This window comes from Echinops telfairi, unplaced genomic scaffold (assembly GCF_000313985.2).
Source record: "Echinops telfairi isolate 266 unplaced genomic scaffold, ASM31398v2 ScPeMD7_7425;HRSCAF=8463, whole genome shotgun sequence".
Lineage (NCBI taxonomy): Eukaryota > Metazoa > Chordata > Mammalia > Afrosoricida > Tenrecidae > Echinops > Echinops telfairi.
Window position 1 is genome coordinate 2,852,785 of NW_022111325.1, and position 18,131 is coordinate 2,870,915.

The 18,131-nt window shown below is 49.0% G+C and overlaps 2 protein-coding genes across 5 annotated transcripts in view; both read left to right on the forward strand.

Moving 5' to 3' along the window:
• Positions 1-5,491, forward strand: part of SLC25A44 (solute carrier family 25 member 44) — a 17,180-nt gene extending 11,689 nt beyond the window's left edge. For 2 of the 3 annotated variants that reach the window (XM_045298421.1, XM_004714693.2), the window contains 2 exons: positions 1,161-1,288; positions 3,205-5,491. In XM_045298421.1, coding sequence (XP_045154356.1) covers positions 1,161-1,288; positions 3,205-3,396 — 320 coding nt within the window. In that variant the 3' untranslated portion in view covers positions 3,397-5,491. Of the gene's footprint in view, positions 1-1,160; positions 1,289-3,204 lie in introns of those variants that run through there. The other variant, XM_045298422.1, reaches the window with a different exon arrangement.
• Positions 5,492-5,727: 236 nt separating this feature from the next.
• LOC101645688 (polyamine-modulated factor 1) overlaps positions 5,728-18,131 on the forward strand; it is a 31,985-nt gene continuing 19,581 nt past the window's right edge. For both annotated transcript variants that reach the window (XM_004714696.2, XM_004714697.2), the window contains exon 1: positions 5,728-5,888. In XM_004714696.2, coding sequence (XP_004714753.1) covers positions 5,728-5,888 — 161 coding nt within the window. The remainder of the gene's footprint in view (positions 5,889-18,131) is intronic.

Genomic DNA, 18,131 nt, shown 5'->3' on the forward strand with positions numbered 1-18,131 from the left:
TTGTTCTGGGTCTTTGATGCCTGATATCTGATCCCATCGACACCTCATGACCACACAGGCTGGTGTGCTTCTTCCATGTGGACTTTGTTGCTTCTCAGCTAGATGGCTGCTTGTTTATCCTCAAGTCTTTAAGACCCCACATGCGATCTCTTTTGATAGCCAGGCACCATCACCTTTATTCACATTTGCTTATGCACCCATTTTGTCTTCAGTGATCATGTCAGGAAGGTGAACATCATGGAATGCCAGGTGATTAGAATAAAGTGTTCTTACGTTGAGGGAGCACTTGAGTAGAGGCCCAATGTGCATCTGCTACCTTAATACTAAACTTATAAATATATGTACATAGATCTATTTCCGTATTGTTATTATAAATATATTTATATATGTACATGCCTATATTTAGATTGCTATAAATGACCTTTGCCTCTTGGTTCTTTCCTCTATTTCCTTTTACTTTCCTCTTATCCTACATCATGTTCTGCCTTCATTCAGGTTTCAATAATTCCTCTCTGTTACATTTCCCTTGATCAGGCCCGACCAGGCCTCCTACACCCTCCTCACCATCAACCCTGGATCACTTGTTGTTCCCTTGTCCCTGGGTTTATTAATACCCACTTCCTTTTCCCACCTCCCTCTTTCCCATGTCCCCCTGGAACCGTTGATCCTGTTGTTTTCTCCTCCAGATTGTTTATCCCACCTATCTTACTTAGATAGATATGCAGAGACAATAATAAGCACACAAAAAAGACAGAGAAAAACAAAACAGCAAAAGAAAACCAAACAATAACAGCAAAAAAAAACCCGACAAAAATAAAGAAATGCCATAAATAGTTCCAGGTCTGTTTGTTGACCTTTTGGAGTGTTTTCCAGTGGAGTCTGATGGGGTGCCATTACCTGGTCCCAAAGTCTATTTTTGGTGTTCCCCAGGGACTTCCTTGCTTTGCTCCCCTGCTGCTCTGTTGCACGTCCTTAGCATTTCACCCTGGTGTGGTGGGGTCAGATAGAGCCTAATCCTGCCCTGTGCCTCCAGTGTTGCCCCTCGATGCACTATGGGTCAGTGAGGGGCGTCGTTGTAGACCTGTTTTGAGCTTTGCTCTCAGTGCTGGTGAGAGGTGGGTGCCTCATGTCTTAAGGCCCTGTCTTTCCTCTGATTCCAGAGCAGCTCTCACACCTCTGTCCTAAGGAATGCCCACACATTGTCTTCCAAGCCGTCTCAGGGCCCCTGGCCGCAGCCACTGCCTCCATCCTCACCAATCCCATGGATGTCATCCGAACCCGTGTGCAGGTGAGACCCACCTTTTCCTCCTCCTTCCTAAGTAAGCATGACCCAGGTCCTGGAGCACTTTGTGACCACCTTGCCTCATGGCCCTAAGCCTGGCCAGCCTGCTCTCGGTCACCCACGTCCCTTCCTGTGGTTGCTGCTGACCCTCTACAGAGACCGCTGGGCAGGGCAAGCACCCAGAATGTCTCTCACACTCTCTGCCGCCTGGCACGCTTTTGCCCCTTTACACACCCCTCCAGAACGCTCACCGCTTTCACGCAGACTCTCCTCTGGCGTCGCCTGTCACCTTTTACAGAGCGACCGGGCAAGCTTCTGCACGTGCCTACTAGAAATACCTCGTTCTGCCCACGTCATACAGCTGCTGTGTCTCCGCAAGGCCTCGAACTCCCACAGCCGGGGGAGTGGCTCTGCTTGAGGAAGCTTCCCAGAGTGCTCCGCGTGGACTCGGGCAGAGCTGTGCTGGTGTTGCCCGAGTTGAGAGCCCCTGCCTTCAGTCAGCGCAAAGGCGTAACGACACTATCACCTGCATCAAGAACATAAAAATTTAGGTGGAAAGAAGGGGGACTTGTCAGGCGTGACTGGAGTAGCGGGGAGACAATGGTGAAAGGGGTGTTGGATGGTGACGTCACTGGGCTATGGCAGGGAGGGGAGGGGAGGGGAGAGAAAACGCTGACACGCACTCCCTGTCCACACCTCCCCATGCTGTAGCAACTTCAGAAGGTGCTCACGTCCACAGCTAAGCATGCCTCCTTCTTCCTCCCTACCCCTTCCTCACAGCCCTCTTCCCTCCTGTCCAGGAAGTTCCCTGACTTGCGATGGGGTTCCCATAACTGTCATAAGTCAGCTCTGACATAAGTCAAATACTTCACTACATTTTTTTTTTCCATTTTCACTATTGCCTTTTATCATCAGTACTTTCTACATCCATCTTTGTCTCGGGTTGGCATGAGAGTGGTCACGTCAGCAAATTGCACGCTGCCACATGGAACGCAGTGCATATTACTGACAGTAGAGGGAAGGAAAAAACAGCAGAGGTCTCAAGTGAAGTTGGTCATAACTCACATGCATCGTAAGTTGGGGGCTTCTTGAACTGTCATCCGGCCACAGCTATGGCTGCGTCCCCTGAGAGTCCGAGGGGGTTGCCCTCTGAGAATGGAGTCTGTTCCATGGTGGGCAGGGGGCTGTTGAGAGAAAAGATGCTGTCTCGGCCAGGCCTCCAGTGGGATGGGGATGGCAAGCCACAGGCATCCTGGGATATGAGGGATGAAGGGGCACGCGCTACGCTGAGGGTCCAGCAGGACTGAGGTGATCACAATCAATATCCTGGATTGAGGCCTCTGAGCCCCTGGAGATTTCATCCCGCCTCCCTGGGGTCAGAAAGAAGCATCCAGTCTGAAGGCTCATAACTCTATGCCTTATCAGTGATCCCGAAAATAAAACCCAAACCCACTGTCATTAGCCGATTCTGACTCATACTGACCCTTATCAATGCAGATAAGGGTCTGCCTTATCAATGATCCGTAGTAGATCATTATAGGAGCAGCTAGCCTCATCTTTCTCCTTTAGATTGGCTGCTGGGTTTGAACTTCCAACCTTGCGTTTAACCAGCACCACCAGGGCTCCAGCTTATCAGTCGTAGCCGACTGTCTGCCAGGCACTGTTTTCAGCATTTATGCGTAGTCTTACGCTTGCGCGTTCTTTTTGTTTATTCGTTCTGGACTGAAAGACACAGAGGCAGAGAGGTTATGGGGCGGGTAGTACCTTAGGGAGCAGGATTCAGACCCAGGCAAGTGGCACCAAAGCCTGTGCGAAGTCCCCGACCCTCAGAAACAACCCAGCCCTCTGGCTCCCAAGTCCAGCTCTTCCCCCGCTGGACGTTGCCTGCCATTCATAGCCCTTTGCTGTGTTGACTTTTCCAGGTTGAGGGCAAGAACTCCATCATCCTGACCTTCAGACAGCTGATGGCAGAGGAGGGGCCTTGGGGCCTCATGAAGGGCCTGTCGGCCAGAATCATCTCCGCCACGCCCTCCACCATCGTCATCGTGGTGGGCTATGAGAGCCTCAAGAAGCTCAGCTTGCGGCCTGAGCTGGTGGATTCGAGACACTGGTAACCCGTGGTGGGGAGAGAAGCCTGCCGTTTCCCACACTACTGGTCTGGGGCAGAGTGAGGAGGATAGCACCCTCTCCGGTGCCCCCAGCACACACCCAGCCCTGCCCTGAGCCAGGTGGCTTGTCTGGGCCCAAGGACAGAGACCGAACTGCTCTTGCTGAAGAGGTTCCAAGCCGGGACCCCCTGTCCCCATGATTTTTAATTCTCTTGCCAAACTGGGCTCCCTCACTCAGTCCCTGTACTCGTTCTCATCCTAAGGAACCCCCCAGCAGCTAGCCCTCCTGGGCTCTTAAGAGCTGTACATAGAGCTTGTTTGCCTCCCCACCCCTCCCTTATGGGCTTACTGTCTGCGCCCTACACAGCGCCATCAGTCCACGGCCCTTCGTCGGGGCAAGGTGCCAGACACTGTACCGGGAGTCCACGTAGCAAAAACGCCAGAGAACATAGCCTCTCTTTCGAGGAATTAATAGGTGGGGGAGAGTGATGGTCCCGTTAGTAACCTCTGTGAAGCAGGCGAGATGCTCTTAGTCTTGCTAAAACACACGCAGGTGGAGCCGACTCCTTCCTCAGACAAATGAAAGCTATTATGCAGCTTTTTTCCTCAGTCCCTGTTCTCTATCCCACACATCCCAGGAGCCCCGGGACAGGATGGCTGCCGGCGGGCACATTAGACCTGGGAAGTCAGGTTGAGAGAATGGTTCGTTTGGGAAGCATCCAGAAGAGAGTATGGCATATCTCCTCCCAGGATACCAGCTGAGCCAAGCCTGGCAGAGAGCGGCAGAGGTTGGCAGCCCCTGGCAGCCTAGACACACACACACACACACACACACACACACACACACACACATACTCATCACTGGGACTCACACGGTAGCAAATGCCGTCTCACTAGGGGGAATCTCGAGATGTGGAGCAGCTTGGGGTTTTCTTTCTCCCTGATGCGAATCGCTATCCTAATCATGGTACCTGTGGGGGACAATAAAGAGTGGGCCAGGAATTCACTTCTACCACGACCAGTGCATCTACCAGCCTGATGCTGCCGAGACTCTCTGTGGATCTCTCCTGGGAGCAGAGCTGGGAGGCAGGCTCTCCCCCTTGCCCAGGTTCCCTCCCCGGCTCCTCCACCCAGCCTGTGCTGCAAGCAGAGTGGGGCAGTGGGCAGAAGGTGGCAGCACTTGGAATCCTAGGTTTCTACTGGAGACATCTGGCCTGGACGAGCCCCCAAGCCTTCTCATTGGTCCCACCCACTGGGCAAGGCCATGGTGCCACTTTGAAAGGTGCTAGCTACCTAAAGCCTGGACACGCCTAAGGCTGCCCTGTATTCATTCTTTCACCCTGGCCAGATCAGAACCCGACAAGTGTATCTGCTTTTACCACCAACACTGCCCATCTTGGTCTGCGTCTCTGAGGGTTCCCCATTATTTTCTCTCTTCCTGCACTTTATCAGGGGAGTCCTCCCATTTCTACCAGGTGGCTATCCAAAGGGTTGGGCTCACAGATCATCCCCAGTCTTCCCACCCGTCACCCTTTTATCCGAAGAACTACCAATATGTAGATTGATTCTCACTTGCCTCCTTCCTCTCTGAGAAACTTACCTTCAGTTCTTCCCCACTGTGGCTGGCGGGTCAAGTATCACTGACAGGGAGCGGCCCGGCCTCTCAAGTCTGAAGGGTGGCGCTCCCATGATTCCGAGTACAGTGCCACAGAGCCTTTGTCTTGTCTTTCTCTCACAATTTAAAGGCTGTTGTGTGGATAATTAAGGCGGCTCCTGGCCCCACCTTTTCGTTGACTACATTTAAGGGATTGGGATTGGGTTTGCTGAAGACATCTGGGGGAGTCCTATCCAGTGGGTGGAAAGTGGACTTCCAGGTCCCCAGAACTGGAGGTCTGGCCAGCTGGACTGTGCTACATTGGTTCCTGGCCAAAACGAACTTTGGGGGCGGGACGGGGCAAGGCAGGCAACCTGATGGGAGTATTGAGGTGGGGGTGGTGAAAATGCAGGCTCATTGAACATTTGATAGACTTGTGAATATTAACTGAGTTTTCGCTGCTGCACTGTACGAAGTCTTCGAAGTGAAATTAAAAGTTTTTACTGAGCCCATGTGCATTGGATTATGCTTATGTCGCCCAAACCGTGGGAAAAGTACGTTGGTCAACGGTCTCCTCTCGGTTTAAACCTTCCGCCTCCAGTTTCCTCTCCCTGGTCCCGCGGAGCCTGGTGATCGACATTTCAGCTTCTCCAATCAGGAGCCGCCAGTGACGGAAGCAGCCAATAGGGGGGCTCGGTGGGCGGGATGACAGGACCAGTGCGATTTGGCGGTTCAGCTTCAACATGGCCGAAGCGAGCGGCAGGGATGCGGGTAGTGGCCGTGAGGAGCGCGCGCCGGAGGGCCTGCCCCCGGACTCGGCGCCACCTGGCACCCCCGTTTCGAGAGTGAAGCTGCTCGACACCATGGTGGACACGTTCCTCCAGAAGCTCGTCGCTGCCGGAAGGTAAAGCGGGGGACCGTGAGCCGGAGTGGGCGTGTTCGGGGCTGGCCCACCGCCCAAGTCTCGCGAGATCAGGGCTAGCGGTCACGTGGGCGGCGGCGGGGCGGGTCCTCGCGCCAGGGCCGCCCGTGGTCGGACCTAAATAGCGTCCGTGGTCTTTACCCACGCGCGCAACGTGTAGCACCTGGGACCCGAACTCTAGACACCAGAGCCGTCGCTGTGGCCTTGACCGATAGACGTGCCCGCCGCCGGTTCCGCAGAGGCGGGTGCGTTTGCACCGCAGCAACCAGCGCGTAACCACCGCACCCCGGAGCTCCTGCACTGGGGACAACGAGCCTTTTTTTTTTTTTTTAATCTACCAATAGGTTTATTTTAAATTAAATTTTTAGTTGGTTGAAAGGAAAGATCACAGGCTTTGAAATTAGATCAGAACTCCAATCCTGGCCGAACTACTGAGGGAGCCAGACGTAACCGCTCTGTGCCTCCACTCCTCATCAGAAGGAAAAACATCAGAGTATTAGCTGCAGCTGCTGTTAGGTGACGTGGAGGCGTTCGGACCCTAGTCATCCTATGCACGACAGATGGAAAGAATGCCCGTCCGTCCTGCGCCGCCCTCACAATTGCTGCTGTACTGGAAGCCCCCTGTGGCAGCGCGTCTGCCCATCGCATTGAGAGTATTCGCTAGCAGTACGCTCATATAGCTAATATTTCTTCCTTACTGGGAGGTTATGAGCTGTAAATGTGTTACCGGAGAAAGGAACACATTTTTTTAATGACCTGCTTTTTGTTGCTTTAAAAAAAATAATTTTATATAAAAGAAATACCTTAATCATTGTGTAACGGTGTTGGGCATTTAAAGGAAAAGTGACACCCGTGATCTCAGCACACCAGTGCAGAAACCCTGAGCCCAGAACTTCAAGAGAGGTGCCAGGGCCACAAAGCGTCTCCATGCACCCCTGTGTCCCACAGCCTCTGTTCTGTGCCCTCATGAAACCTCCCCCCTCCTCCCAACCGCAGTCCCTCCTGTGGCTGGCCTTTACCGCCCTGCATAGATCTATGCGCCTTCTCCTCCCTCGCTGAGTCACTCAGCAAACATTTGCGAGCCTCCTCAGAGCTTTGGTGGACCTGCCAGCTGCTCCCGGGGAGAAAGATGTGGCCGTCAGTTTCCATAAAGATGACAGCCTTGGAAACTCCGGGGCAGTTCTGCCCAAGGGGGTGGTTATGAGTTGGCATGGACTTGACGGTAGTGGGGTATACTTTGTACCAGGCACTGTGTTGGGGTGCTGGGGGAGCCATAGAGCAGATAAAGTCCCTGTCCTCCTGGAGCAGTTATTTATTGGGCAGAGACAGGCTGTGAACAGGAGGCTCCCAGAACTTGGTAAGCTACTGCTTCGTGCCACATAGCCTGAGGGGCAGAGAAACCCTGGCTCGAATAGCCAGGGGAGTCCTCCAGGAGGACTGAGCTGAAGCTTGAAGGCTGAGAGGGGGCCAACGTCCCCGTCCTGTAGGAAGAGTGTATGCACCAAAGGGCATGTGGCTCTGAGGGAGTCAGGATGTTAGAGGAACTGGCAGCAGCCTGCTTAGCTGTAGACCCGGCTGGAGGAGAGGGGAAACCAGTACAGCTCCTCAGGGCCGGGACAGCCTAGGTGTGAGTTTGAAAAAAGAATCGATCATGATTTTTGTGTACATCCTTATCTGTTGAAGCAAGGCCTTGTTTTCTTTTGCCCCCTCCCCTCATGTGCTTGCACCCCTCTACCCACGTCAGGTACCTCCCACTCATGTATTCCCAGTGGGGGTGTTTGTATACCATAATGACAAGGTGGCTGCGCCCGTGGGTTCTCGGGCCAGTGGGAAACACCCATCAGGGTGAGGGACTAGAGAGCCGTGGGGAGAGTATGCGTGAGGAAGCCGTATTTGAATAGGTTTGCATCTTTGTAAAAGATTGGGTTCTCTCTCTGTGTGTTCTTAATTCACGTGGATGTTATTATGAACCATTTTTCAAAAGTCTAACCATAAATGTGAGTGCATATGGTTCCGAACTGCTCGGGCTGCTTGTCATTCCACGTTCTGTGGCCACCACAAACCCAGCCCCTTCCTAGACGCCCGTCCCGCCCTCCTCCACAGATTACACCCCAATGGTGAGTACTCTTGGGCATTCCCTGGACGACAGCCCCGGATTCTCTGAGATGTGCAAGGAAGCCTCAGACAGTTCATGGAGAAATGGAATTCAAAGACAGTAAAACTTGTCCGCAAATAGTTTGAAGGCCGCTCGGGGAGCTGACCTCCACGAGGGGACGCACAAGAAGACTCCTCCAGGCTCAGTCCACCTGGCCAGAGTTCACTCCTCCCTGAATTTTGCCAGATGGTTTTCCAGGGAAGTAGTTTGTTTGTTTGGGGTTTTTTGAGAGTACTTATCCCCTGCGTCCTCACCATCACTGGGCAGCATGCACCATGCTAGTGCTCACCTGACAGGTGTGTGAAAGAGCCAGCTTAGTACCGTTTTCATGGGACGGGCCCTTATTTCCTCACAAACCTACATACTGCCCGTCCAGGTGATCCTGGCTCATCGCAACCTTGTAGGTCCGACTAGATCTGTGCCTTAGGGTTTCTGAGACTAAATCTTCATGAGAGCAGGCAGCCTAGTCTTTCTCCCTTGGAGCACCTGGCGGTTTGAACCACCGACCTTGCCATTAGCAGTCCAGTGCTTCGTCCATGGTGCCACCTGGCCACCTTTGTTCTCGTCAGTGTGGTTATTTCCCGCTGGGCTTGTCAGCCACTTGAGTTTCCTCTTCTGAAAACTGCCTACCCATTTCCTCCAGCCTTTTCTTTCTGACCTCAATTTTAAAATTGCTCTTTCAGTGGGGTTTTTTCATCTTGAGTTCCTAGTATAGTCCGGAAATCAATTCCGTGGCAGTTTTAGACTGAAGCAAATATCCTTTTCTATCAGCTGTTAACTGTCTGCAGTGCTCTTTGAAGAATGCATTTTTTTTTTCAAATTTCTGTAAGAAATTTTATTTATTTCTTTTTTTTTTTTTAAATGTATGTACTTTTATTTATTTATTTATTTATTTAACATTTTATTAGGGGCTCATACAACTGTTATCCCAATCCATACACACATCAATTGTGTAAAGCGCATTTGTACATCGTTTCTCAAAACATTTTCTCTCCATTTAAACCCCCGACATTAGGTCCTCATTTTTCCCCTCCCTCCCCGCTCCCCCCTCCCGCATGCGCCCTTGATAGTTTATAAATTGGTATTTTGTCATATCTTGCCCTGTGAAGAATACATTTTTAAAAAGACCAACACAGATTTATTTTGTTGTATGTTGCCATATTTATTTATTTTTAAATCATTTTATTCGGACTCTTACAGCTCTTATAACAATCCAAACATCAGTTGTAGCAAGCCCGTATGTTGCCATCAACATTTCCAAAACATTTTCTTTCTACTTGAGCCCTTGGTGTCAGCTCCTCTTTTTTTCCCCTCCACCCTCCCACTCTCGTGAACCCTTGATAATTTATAAATTATTTTTATTTTCCTATTTTACACTGTCTGCTCTCTCCCTTCACCCACATTTCTGTTGTTCATCCCCCTGGGGGGAGGTGTTGCATATCAACCATTGAGATTGGTCTCCCCCTTCTCCCCTCACCTTCTCCCTCCCTCCTGGAAGTGCTACTCCCAATACTGGTCCTGAGGGTTTATCTGTCCTGCATTCTGCCAACCCAGATTTTAATTGTTTACAATTGACCCCAAGAAGATGACACAACGGGCCGGCCAAGCTGTATGGATTCTTGTGACTGCTTTTTAAGACTTTGGACCAACCAGCCTTCACACCATCATACTAAATTGCTAACTATTGCCTGATCGATTTAAATTTGTACATCTTTAATTTTCATGTAATTATATGTATTCTTTTTCATCCACCTTATGGTTTGTGCTGGTGGGGTCTTGTTTATAAAGATTATGTACTCCCCACACCTAGATTACAAAGATATTCTTCAATGTTTTTATCATTTTACTTTTGCCCTTAAATCGTTCATTTCTCTGGATTAAAGTTTAAAGTTGTAGTCTCGGTGATCTTTGTTTTCTAGTGTTTTCAGTTATACAGGCAACGATAACAGCTCACAGTCCCGTTGTTTTATAGTAGAGCAAGCCCCTCCCCACACCCTGGGGTCACCCTGGGGTCTCGTTCCTTGCAGTCTCTGTGCCAGTGCTTCTTGCCGGCCATCATGCCCAGCGCTGACTTCTGGCCACCTCATGTGTACTGAATAGGATCACCCAATACGGTTGGTCATCTTGGCTGGAATCTGTACAGAAGCCGGAAGCCAATTGCCAGGAGCAGCCAGGTGGATTGAACTGCCAACCTTTCTGTTACCAGCCAAGCATTTACCCATTACCCTGCCATGGCTCCCTGGAGGCCAGTGCAGGCAGGCCTTCAAACCTTCGCCTGGTGCCGCAAGTCCCCCTCTTTTCTCTTCTCTCTCAAGTGGCTCGGCCATTTGTGGACCTTGGATTTTCCTTTGAAACTGTAGACTGGCTTTGGTTTCTCAGAACATTTGTATGTAATTTGGGTTGGGTTTGTACCAGACTACTACATCCATTTGGGGAACCTGACATCTCTATGATGATGTCATCCAACCACAAACATGATAGAATCTGTTCCTTTTAGTCAGATTGCCTTTCATGTCTCAGGAGCGTTGTCAAGAGCCCTGGTAGCGCCCAGTGGTGAAGCGCTCAGCTTCTGGTCTGAAGCCCCTAGCCGCTTCTCCCACCAGCCACGCCCCGGGAGAAAGCTAGGGCAGTCGGCTTCCAGAAAGATTCCCCTCTCAGCAGCCCCACCGAACAGGTTTGCCCTGCCCTGTAGAGTGGGAATTGACTGGCTGGGAGCAGGGCTTTAAAGTGCTTTTTAGAGAACGTGTGCGTTCTTTGTAGCCTCTTGTTTCTTTTTGAGTTAGTCATCGATAGTTTAGAACATAGGTTCCCAAACTTATTTGGCCTACTACCCCCTCGAGAAAAAAAAATTACTCAGCACCCCCCCGGCCAGAAAACACTTGTGTGCTATAGTGTGCTATATATAGCACCTGACGAGGCAGAGAGGGAAAGGGTAGCTATCTGCTTTGACAGACCCCTGGGTTGCTCCGGCACCCTCGGGGCGGTAGTGCCCACTCTGGGAAACACTGTTTTAGTGAAATGATTGGCTTTTGTAAAATAACTCTGAGTGTGGCAACCTTCTCTTCTGTTTCTTTTTCTTTTTAAATTTTAATGTGGTAAAATGCATCTAACGTAAAAGTGGCCATTTCCACCTCTTTAAGGGTACCGTCAGTGGTAACAGTACTGACAGTGTTGGGCTACGGCCATCCCTGTCTGTTCCTGAAACTCTTCCATCACTCCACACAAGCTCGCTACCTCTTGTTGAGCAGTGACCTTATTAACTCTCCTTTTGGGGAAACGTTTTTAAAGTCTAACATTCTTTTAAAAGTATTCAGATTAGGTGGTGCTGTGGGGCATGCACTGGACTGCTAACCGCAAGGTCAGTGGTTCAGACCCAATTGCCACTCAATGGGGAAAGAAGGAGGCTGTCTGTTCCCATAAGGATTCACAACCTTGGGCTACTGGGAGTTGATAGTAAGGGGGTTGGTTCATTTTTTAATACTCCTTTCACAAAAGTACTCAAATAGCTTGATACTGTTTTACCAAATGAGCACACCCATGTAATCAGTATCTAGATTTAAGAAATATTATCAAAACTTCAGGAGACCCTGAAGCCCCCTTCCCACCTTATGTTCTTCATCCAGGGAAACCACTTTCCTCCCTGACTTCTGTTCCTGTGGATCCATGTGTCTGTCTGTGGTGGTGGTTGTAACTTCATTTAAGTGAGTCATATAATAACTTGTTTCATAGCTGGCGTCTTTTCCTCAGCCTCCCCTGGGAGAGGCATCTGTGTTGGTGGATGTAGCTTGCTCCTTCTTTGTGGGGTTAAAGGGAAGAGGGAACCCCACAAAACATCACAGGCTCGGTAGGCGCAATTGTACAGCGATAATAAGTAGAGATTATAGTAAAGTCATAGAGAGCATGAGAGTTAAAGGATGGAGTCAAGTAATGGAGTCAGATGCAATTCATGGTAGCATCGCTCACCTTAGCCCTGGTTGATGGTCCTCGTGGAGGGGACTTAACCGTCAGAGAAGAAGCCGCTGCCTCGTCCTCTTTAGCCACCTTCTCCAGCCACCCTCCCGAGAACCAGGGAGCCTCATTATTTATTGCTAACCACCGAGCATATCACTTTAGGGCTAACTGATTACAGAGTCATACATCACAGGAAGGGGCAATACAATTCATTCTTGAACAAGTTTGATCATTCTGGTGTCTCATACAATAAAACAGACAACTACTATGCAAGTCCCCTGATAGCAGACAATAACCTAAGTCACAGGGAGGGGTAGCAACATAGGCAATACAATCAATAGGAGGGGGATGACCTAGGGGTGTGCCCACATTTGTTGTGGGATAAACAGTGGTGTCTGCTTGATCTAGACAGCTGATAATGGCTACCTAACCTCGGTCATCCTTGGGCGGGTTTGCCCTCTCTGGTATCTCCTACAAGTAAACAGACAACCGCTATCCTTATCAGAGGGGAGTGGGCCTTATTTAGGGTGAGTCAGACTAATAGTCTAGATGGCTCATGTTAGGGAGAATAACCTCTGACCTACTTTCGCTGCCTAGTGAACAATCATTCTCAAGCTAAATCTGGCATATATTTTGGGGAGACAAGAGAAATCCTTCTGTTCCTCACACTTCTTCTTGCTGGGTCATTTTCCATTGGGTGAAAACACTCATTTATCTACCCTTCCTGCCGTTGGTAGACTCACTTCTCTCTCTCTTTTTTATAAATCATTTTATTGGGGTCTCTTACAGCTCTTAGAACAGTCCATACATCAATTGTGTCAAGCATATTTGTACATAAGTTGCCATCATCATTTTCAGAACATTTGCTTTCTACTTGAGCCCTTGGTATCAATTCCTAATTTTTTCCCTTCCCTCCTCCACCCTCCCACCCTCGTGACTCCTTGATAAATTATAAACTATTTTTTTTGGCTTTGCCTGGTGTTTGCACTTATTAAAGTATCTGTATGTCTATCTAGATAAGATAGGTGGGATAAGTAATTCAGAGATGAAAAGAATGGGACCAGTGGTTCTTGGGGGGATACGGGAGAAGGGGAGGGGTATGTGTGTGTGTGTGTGTGTGTGTGTGTGTGTGTGTGTGTGTGTGTGAGAGAGAGAGAGAGAAACCAACCCAGGGACAAGGGAACAACAAGTGAACTAAAATCAATGGAAAGAAGGGCATAGGATGCCTAGTGGGGCTTAATCAAGGGCAATGTAGCAGTGAGGAATTACTAAACCCGAATGAAGGTCGAACATGATGGTGGGACAAGAGGAAAGTAAAAGGAACTAGAGGAAGGTACCAGGAGGCAAAGGACATTTAGACATAGAGGTCTAAATACAGGCATGTGCATATGTAAATATATATGTATATAAAACGAGAGGGGAATAGAACTATGTGCTCATATTTACATGTTAAGAATTAAGGTTGCAGATGGACATTGGGCTTCCACCTAAGTACTCCATCAACACAAGAACACTTTGTTCTAACAATCTGGCATTCTGTGATGCTTACCTTCCCGACATGATCTGAGGTCTTAAAGGCTTGAAGGTAATCAAGCGGCCATCTAGCTCAGAAGCAACAAAGCCCACATGGAAGAAGCACACCAGCCTGTGTGGTCATGAGGTGTCAATGAGATCAGGTACCAGGCATCTAAGACCCAGAACAAAATCATACCCAATGTGAAAGGGGCAGAGGTGGGGGGCATGGAGTGGAGACCCAGTGCCCATCTGTAGACAATTGGACATCTCCTCACAGAGGGTTCACAGGGAAGAGATGAGCCAGTCAGGGTGCAATATAGCACCGATGAAACACAACTTTCCTCTAGTTCTTTGGTGCTTCCTTCCCCCCACCATCATGACCTCAATTCTACCTTACAAGTTGGATTAGACCAGAACATGCACACTGCTACAGATAAGAGCCCCAAACACAGGGAGTCCAGGATAGATAAACCCCTCAGGGTCAAGGAGAGTAGAGATACCAGGAGGATTAGGGGAGGGTGGGGCGAGAAAGGGGGAATCCATCACAAGGATCAACCTATCTAACCCCCTCCCAGGGGAAAGAGTAACAGAAAAGTGGGTGAGGTGCGATGGAGGACGATATAAGATATGAAAATAATCATCTATAACTTAACAAGGGTTTGTGAGGGAGGGCAGGTGGGGAAGGGAGGGGGAAGAAATGGGGAGCTGATATCAGGGGCTCAAGTGGGAAGAGAATGCTTTGAAAATGATAGTGGCATATGTGCAAACATGCTTGACACTGGATGAATATATGGATTGTGCTAAGAGATGTAAATAAAAGAAAAATTATGAACTATTATTATTATTTTTATATCTTATACCATCTTTTCACCCATAATTATGTTGTTCACCCCCCTCAAGAGGGGAGGTGTTATATGTCGATCATTGTGATCGGTTCCTCCTTTCTCTCCCCACCTTCCCCCTACCCTCATGGTATCACTACTCCCATTACCGTTCTCAAGGGGGTCATCTGTCCTGGATTCCGAGTTGAGAGCTCTTATCTGTACCAGTGTACATGCTCCGGACTAGCCGGGTTTAAGGTAGACCTGGGGTCATGATAGTGGGGAGCGGGAGGAAGCATTAAGGCACTATAGAATGTTGTGGGACTCACCATTTCTGAGTGTCTGTTCATTAATGGGTTTTCTCTATTGCTGGTCACTTCATCAGCAGAATGTGCCAGTCCCCTGACAGACCTTTACCCCTGCTTTGTTGGTTTTTATCCTGATGTGAGACTGGTTGAACTGAGCTGTGGCATCGGCATCTTTGTCTTGTTCCTGCAGTTCTCTCTGATGTTTATTCTATGTCTTAGGTACATAGTTTGGGTTTGTGAAGAAAATCCCTCTTTCTTCTTAGTTTTCTGCAAGTTTTCTCTGAACATGAATATAAATAGATGCTGAACTTTTTTTTTTTAATCATTTTATTGGAGGCCCCTACAACTCTTATCACAATCCATACATCCATCCACTATGTCAATTTGTTGCCATTTGTACATTTGTTGCCATTATCATTATCAAAACATGATAACTTGAGCCCTTGGTATCAGCTCCTCATTTTCCCCCTCCCTCCCCATGAACCCTTGATAATTTATAAATTTTTATTATTTTGTCATGTCTTAAACTGTCCAACGTCTCCCTTGACCCACTTTTGTGTTGTCCGCCCCCAGGGAGGGGGCTATACGTAGATCCTTGTAATTGATTCCCCCTTTCTACGCCACCTTCCCTCCACCCTCCCAGTATCACAACTCTCACCACTGGTCCTGAGGGATCATCTGTCCTGGATTCCCTGTGTTTCCAGTTCCTATCTGTACCAGTGTACATCCTCTGGTCTAGCTGGATTTGTAAGGTAGAATTGGGATCATGATAGTGGGCGGGGCGCGCAGGGAGAAAGCATTAAAGAACTAGAGGAAAGTATGTTTCATCATTGCTACCCTGCACCCTGGCTGGTTCATCTCCTCCCCGTGACCCTTCTGTAAGGGGATGTCCAGTTGCCTACAGATGGGCTTTGGGTCTCCACTCCACACTCCCCTCATTCACAATGATATGATTTTTTTGTTCTGATGATGCCTGATACCTGATCCTTTCGACACCTCATGATCACACAGGCTGGTATGCTTCTTCCATGTGGGCTTTGTTGCTTCTGAGCTAGATGGCCCTTGTTTACCTTCAAGCCTTTAAGACCCCAGACACTATATCTTTTGATAGCCAGGCACCATCAGCTTTCTTCACCACATTTGCTTATGCACCCATTTGTCTTCAGCGGGTGTGTCGGGAAGTGAGCACACAATGATGTGATTCTTTGTTCTTGGTGTGTTCAGGGGTCCTGTGTGGCAGCATGGGGGGTCAGTACCTCATTGCCTTTTGTGACTGACAAGCACTCGTCACACTGGGTTTAACTTCTCTATCAGTTGCTGGACGCTGGGTTGTTTATGCTTTGGGGCAATTGTGAGGGGTTCGGTTATAAATTGTTGTGGCCAACTCTTTGTGTGCACATGTGTTTTCAGTTCTCCTGGGAATATACTTAGGAGTGGCATGATTAGGTCATGGGTTAACTCTGAAGGAGCCCTAGTGGCACAGTGGTTAAGTGCATGACGGCGAATGGAAAGGTGGGCAGTTGGAACCCGCCGGTGTCTGCAGGGAAAGAGGTGGCAGACGGACAGCCTTGGAGGCCCCATGGGGTGGCCTGCTTTGGCCCACATGGCTGCTGTGGATTGGAAACTGCTAGACTAGGGCGATGGGGCTTTTTGTTTGTTTCGTTTTTGGTTGTTGTTTTATGTTAACTCTTTTTTTAACTTTGTGAGGAATTGCCAAACTGCTTTCTTAAACAACTGGACCATTTTAAAGTTCCACCAGTATTGGATTTTTATTTCTTCACATCCTCTCCAGCACTTGTGCTTGTCTGCCTTACTTATTCTAGACATTCAAGCGGTGGGGGGTGGGACGGGGTGGGGGGTGGGTTTGAAATGACCGTGCATTGTGGTTCTGACTTGTGTTTACCCAGTGACTCATGCCATCCATTTCCTTTTTCTGTGCTTACTGGCTGTACTGTCTGTGGCACATAGCTCTGTCTTTTCGGGTCCTGTCTCCATTCTGAAGTTGTGTTGTCTTCATTTATTGAACTGTAATAGTACTCATTCTGATGAAGTTCATTTTATCCTGATTTCTTTGCTTGCTTGTACTTTTGGTCTCCTATCTAAGGAACGTTTGCCAACCCCAAGATTTACACCTGTATTTCTGTCTAAAACATCTATAGTCGTAGCTCTTCAACCGACTTTGAGTTCATCTTTTTTACTTCATGGGAGGTAGAAGGTCAAACATCACCCTTTTGCAGAGTCATCTAATAGGAATCCAGGATTTTCTGTTGTAGTTAGATCCAGCTGCGTCAGTGCTGACTCACATCAACCCCGGGTGTGCCCCGCAGGACCAAGCACTGCCCACACCTGCACGGTCCTCACCATGGTTGCAGCCCCGGGGTCAGGCCATCTCATTAAGTTTCACTGACCTCTACTCTCCCACGCATGATGGCCTTTGGATGCTTAAAGCTGTTTCTTCGTACACCGACTTCATGTTCTGTAATTTACCTCTGGATTCTTATATCCATTGCAATGGCTACACAGAAACTCACAGACAAAATCCACGAGTCAGGGTTTATTAAGGAGGTTGACAAGTTGTAATGTCAGTACGAAATGCTCAGGGTAGTTGTTTACAGGACGTGGTACAAAGTTTCAGGTCTGCTAGTAAATGCGCAAAGGGGACTCCCACCCGCCGTAAGCGCAGCCTGAAGGCAGTCAGCTGAGCTCCGTGGGCCAGCAAACCCTGCTCCCTGAATTCAGTACCCAGCTGTACCCCATCCCAGGGAGTCTCCGCCCAGAGGCACTCAGCGCCACGTCCCTGGGTCAGCAAGTCCAGCTTCCCCAGTTAATCAACTCCACAAGCCAGCCTCCTGCACAAAAGCACTCAGCTTAGCTCGCTTTCTGGGTCGGGAAGCCCACCCCTCTGCTCCATTCTCTGGCTCCTGGCTCTGCTGCCTCCTCTGATATTGTAGCTGTCTCCTGGATCCAGGAGGTTCACTGCGCAGGGATCTCGGGTTCAGAGAACTTGCACCCCTCCTGGCTCTTGCTGTAATGAGATTCCTCCTCCTGCTTCTCAGAGGGCTCATCTTAAACACAGCAGGCTGCCACTCCAGGGAATCCCGGGTAGGTCGCAGTTACTCACAGGTGAGTCCTATCAGCATCTTCCTCATCTTCTGACCAGACCTACGCAGGGAAAGGTCATTTGGTGGGAGTTAGAGACTTGGGCCGGAAGAGCCACCGTCAGTCAGTCATCACTGCTGCACTTCTCATTGTGAGTCGTGCCCTGTCAGCAAATGAAGGCCCCCAAAGCTTTACCTCCATCCTTATAATTAAGGTCAACTCTTCTTTGAGTTATAATTTTTTTAAAAAATCATTTTTTGGAGAGCTCTTACAATGCTTATTGCAATTCACACATCAATTATATCAGGCATATTTGTACCTATGTTGCCATCATTCTTTTCTAGACAGTTACTTTCTATTGAGCCCTTGATATCAG